This window comes from Antrostomus carolinensis, unplaced genomic scaffold, assembly GCF_000700745.2.
Source record: "Antrostomus carolinensis isolate BGI_N321 unplaced genomic scaffold, ASM70074v2 scaffold11367, whole genome shotgun sequence".
NCBI classification, from domain to species: Eukaryota; Metazoa; Chordata; class Aves; order Caprimulgiformes; family Caprimulgidae; genus Antrostomus; species Antrostomus carolinensis.
The window spans coordinates 4,478-6,791 of NW_010328055.1; the positions used below are offsets into that span (position 1 = coordinate 4,478).

Sequence of the window (2,314 nt, forward strand, 5' to 3'; positions counted from 1 at the left end):
CCCTCTCCTCCTTTTCTATCAGAGCTCCCTGTGTGGTGAGAATGTGACAGTGTTTGGGTGTCTGAACCATGAAGTCCCACTGACGTCTGGCGACAACGCATCGGTCACCTGTGAGACAGGTAGGCTGGGCTGTACCTGTCCATCCTGCTGTGGCCGTGGGGGTTGCACCCCCCATGTGTCCAGTGAGAGGCCGGGTGGGAGATGGCAGAGACCATGAGGGCATCTGTGTCTGTAGACGGGCACAGAGTGCTCTGTCCCTGTCCCAGCTCTGTCCAGGGGAAGGGGCTGCTCCCTGCCCTGCTCACCCGGAGCTCTCCCTGCCCACAGATTCCCTGGCAGGCTTCCTGCTCTCTGTCAACGCCACGGCCAGCCTCAGCCGCCTGCGGATCCCCTACCCCCAGACAGGCAGCTGGTACCTGAGCCTGCGCTCGCTCTGTGCCACCGAGCACGGGTAAGAGCCCCACATGTCCCCTCCCTGTGTGTCCAGAGGGGATGTCCCCACCATCACCTGCATCCATGTGTGCTGTGGGTCCCGTGGTGTGCCTCCTCCTGTGCTGAGTGTCACCACTCGTGTGTGCACATGGCTTCGTGGGCTGTGTGACACTGTGTGAGTGCCTGCGTGGGCACGGACAGCTCTATCTTGCGCCTGCCTGACCATCTGTGGGTCCCTGCGGCTCTTCCTTCTGTCTCTTGGTGAGGAAGTGCCTGTCAGCTTGTGAATGCCGTGCATCTGTTGGTGCCTGCCCATCTCTGTGGCAGTGCCCATCTGTATCCATGCCCGGGAGGGGACTGGGCTGTCACTGCGAGGACAAGGCTTGGCTGTGCATATGAGGGGGCAGCTCTGGTCAGGCTGCTGTGCCCCTGCTCTGCTCAGCATCTCCAGGGACTGGTCTTGTGTCTGTGGCTCTGCTCCTGGCCCATGTGTCTGCCTGAGAGCCCTGTGGAGAAGAAGGATGGTTGTGTGCATGTGTCTGTACATGTAAGACTCCATCTGGGGCTCTGTGCCGTGCAGACGGTGCTGTGTGCATGTTCAGGGCATGTTCAGTGCATGCATGCAGACAGCTCTGTGTGTGTTCAGGTTTGTGCAAGCAAACGGACAGGGCTGTGTGTGTTCTGCCTGCATGTGTGTGCAGATTTGACTGTGTGAGCACACTCGGGGACAGCAGACACAGGTTACATGTAAGACTCCATCTGGGGCTCTGTGCCGTGCAGACGGTGCTGTGTGCATGTTCAGGGCATGTTCAGTGCATGCATGCAGACAGCTCTGTGTGTGTTCAGGTTTGTGCAAGCAAACGGACAGGGCTGTGTGTGTTCTGCCTGCATGTGTGTGCAGATTTGACTGTGTGAGCACACTCGGGGACAGCAGACACAGGTACCCACGTGCCCTGTGCATATGTGCAGACGGCGCTGTGTGCATTTTTGTGTGCGCCGGGGTGCCTGCGTGTGTACAGGCAGCAGTTGGTGGGTGCTGTTGGGATGTGGGCCTGTCTGTGCTGCTCTGTGCTGGAGCTGCTGAGGTGCTGGGTGTCCCCAGAACTGTGTCGTGGGTGGCATGGGGTGGTGAGGGTGCTGTGCCTGCTCTGACCCCTCCGCTGTGCTTCTAGTTCACGCTGAATTGCCGGTTGTGATCGGTCCTTCCCCAGCACAGTCACACACAGGCATTGCAGGGCATGATGTTATCACAACAAAATCCAGACACAACAGGAGCCAGCTGAGTGTGTTGCTAAAGGCAAAACAGGTCTAAGCACAGCCATATTTCCCTGCTTGCCCAGCCTGGCACAGACCATTGCAGCACAACGAACCTTGGGGACCAGCTCTCAGCTGCACCAAAGCAGCTCATTTCTGCGCTCACCCAGTCCCCGGGTCTCCCATCCCCAGCCAAGTCTGGGTGTGATGGGTGCCTCAGGTGGAGACAGGAGCTGCTCGAGGGAGCAGGTTGAGGGCTGACCCCCTTCTCCTGCGCCACAGGTTCGAGCCTTGCACCAACGTGACGGCTGAGGTGTACTTGCGCGCTTACCTCTCACCCTGCATCAACGACTGCGGCATCTACGGACAGTGCAAGCTGCTGCGCACCAACAACTACCTGTACGCTGCCTGCGAGTGCAAAGCTGGTGAGAGCTTCCTCGGGCACCCACGGTGCTCACTGCACCCAGGGACCCCCCTGCTATCCTCCACTCCTCCCTGGGGGCTGTGCACCCCGTTATTTCCCCTGTGCCAGCTCTCCACAGGGTGCTGGAAAGGGGCTTCCCTGCTCCCTCCCCAGCCCCTGCGAGTGCTGCAGGGGTGACAGTGGCTTTCCCTGGCCACAGGCTGG

The 2,314-nt window shown here is 59.9% G+C and overlaps 1 protein-coding gene across 1 annotated transcript in view; it reads left to right on the forward strand.

The window, feature by feature from the left end:
• LOC104528175 (transmembrane protein 8B-like) overlaps positions 1–2,314 on the forward strand; it is a gene marked incomplete at its 5' end in the record, with an annotated part of 6,336 nt that overhangs the window by 2,830 nt on the left and 1,192 nt on the right. Inside the window, 3 exons of the mRNA XM_010172104.2 lie at positions 23–119; positions 328–451; positions 1,969–2,194. Of these exons, the coding sequence (XP_010170406.2) occupies positions 23–119; positions 328–451; positions 1,969–2,194 (447 nt within the window). The remainder of the gene's footprint in view (positions 1–22; positions 120–327; positions 452–1,968; positions 2,195–2,314) is intronic.